The sequence below is a fragment of the Theropithecus gelada genome, chromosome 14 (genome assembly GCF_003255815.1).
Source record: "Theropithecus gelada isolate Dixy chromosome 14, Tgel_1.0, whole genome shotgun sequence".
In the NCBI taxonomy this organism is placed as follows: Eukaryota; Metazoa; Chordata; class Mammalia; order Primates; family Cercopithecidae; genus Theropithecus; species Theropithecus gelada.
The window spans coordinates 15,336,241-15,337,897 of record NC_037682.1 but is presented as its reverse complement, the minus strand read 5'-3'; the positions used below and the strand labels follow the sequence as shown (position 1 = coordinate 15,337,897).

At 48.4% G+C, this 1,657-nt stretch overlaps 1 protein-coding gene across 1 annotated transcript; it reads right to left on the bottom strand.

Moving 5' to 3' along the window:
* Positions 1-277: 277 nt before the first annotated feature.
* Positions 278-1,302, bottom strand: LOC112607203 (olfactory receptor 10Q1). Its single transcript, XM_025358323.1, has one exon. It carries the CDS (start codon positions 1,263-1,265, stop codon positions 306-308), a length of 960 nt encoding a protein of 319 aa, XP_025214108.1. The 5' UTR covers positions 1,266-1,302; the 3' UTR covers positions 278-305.
* Positions 1,303-1,657: the final 355 nt, after the last annotated feature.

The window sequence follows — 1,657 nt, the reverse complement described above, 5'->3', positions numbered from 1 at the left end:
GCAAGTCTATCAGCCTTTATTCATAGTACGTATGGGGTGTTCCTAATACGGCACTTGACATGGGTGAGCTGCAAATCCTTAAAGTAGAGCTAAGTAAACTAACATTCCTACACTGTAAGTTCTGCCCAAATTTTCATATCTTAGTCAAAGCACTCAGAAAAATAAGCACGAATTGTTGAACTTGGGGCAAATATGGCAAAAAAGAAACATCAAGTGCAAAGTGTGGGAAAGTACTACAATTCTGTGTCATTTAGAGTTTATCGACATAGCAACAGACAGACACCCAGCCCAGTGCCCCTAAACCTTCAGTTGGCCTCAGAGGCTGCTTTACGGATAATGGCATTCCTCAGAGCATCTTTGACATCCTTGTTCCTAAGGGTGTAAATCAAAGGGTTGAGTAAGGGGGTGACAAAGGTGTAGACCAACGCGATTTGGCGGTCCTCATCCTCTGAGGTGCTGGACCGAGGACGCAGGTACACGAGGCTGCAGCAGCCATACTGCAGCAGGACCACGGTGAGGTGGGAGGAGCAGGTGGAGAAGGCCCGGCGGCGGCCCTCGACAGAACGTATGCGCAGGATGGCGCAGGTGATGAACACGTAGGAGACGCAGATGAGCAGGAAGGGGATGGTCAGCACGAGGATGCTCACTACATAGAGGACAGCCTGGTGCACGTGGATGTCAGCGCAGGCCAGGCGCAGGACGGGAGGCACATCGCAGAGGAAGTGGTTGATTTCCTGGCGGTGGCCGCAGAAGGGCAGGGTGAAGATTAAGGCGGTGAGTTGCAGGGAGAGGAAGAGGGCCAGGCCTAGGGCCCCGACCAGCATCTGCGCGCACAGCTTGCCGGTCATGATGAGGGTGTAGTGCAGCGGGTGGCAGATGGCCACATAGCGGTCATAGGCCATGATCGCCAAGAGAAAACAGTCCGTGCTGCCGAGGGTGACAAAGAAGAACTTTTGGGCCCCACATCCAGCCAACGAAATGGTCTTCTGGGCCCCAAAAATGTTGGAAAGCATCAAGGGTACTACCACGGTGGTGTAGCAGATTTCCAGGAAAGATAGGTTGGACAGGAAGAAATACATCGGGGTGCGGAGGGTGCTGCGTGTGCACACCACCCAGATGATGGCTGTGTTGCCACAGAGGATCATCAAGTAGAGGAGGAGGAAGAGAAGGAAGAGAAGAACCTGGAATTCAGTGGCTGTAGTGAACACACGGAACACAAACTCAGTGCGGTCAGACTGGTTGAAGACAAGTTTCCCCACAAGCATGTCTTGTGCAAAAGGACAGGATGCACTGAGCTCTTCTTGGCTGAGTTGCTTTATTGCTTGAGTAAAAGCAGGATTGTACAATTTTATTTGGAATTATCTATTTAGTAGCTAGTTTCCAATCACGGTGCATGGGAATGAATTCATGATAGAGGGTTTGGTATACTTTACCTTGGAAATCTTCATGAATGGGATAGACAGTCATCTGCAGAAGTTTCTGGGGGCAAGACATGTAGACACATGTAGATGCTCCTTGTGAAATATCTTTCCCCACCCAGATATTTTCAATCCAATTGAAAAGACTTAATTATTTTGCTTGTATCTAATTACAGCAAAGATTTGTATGGTTGCACATATTTTAAAATTAGATAAATAAATTTGTTTACTTTTTTCAG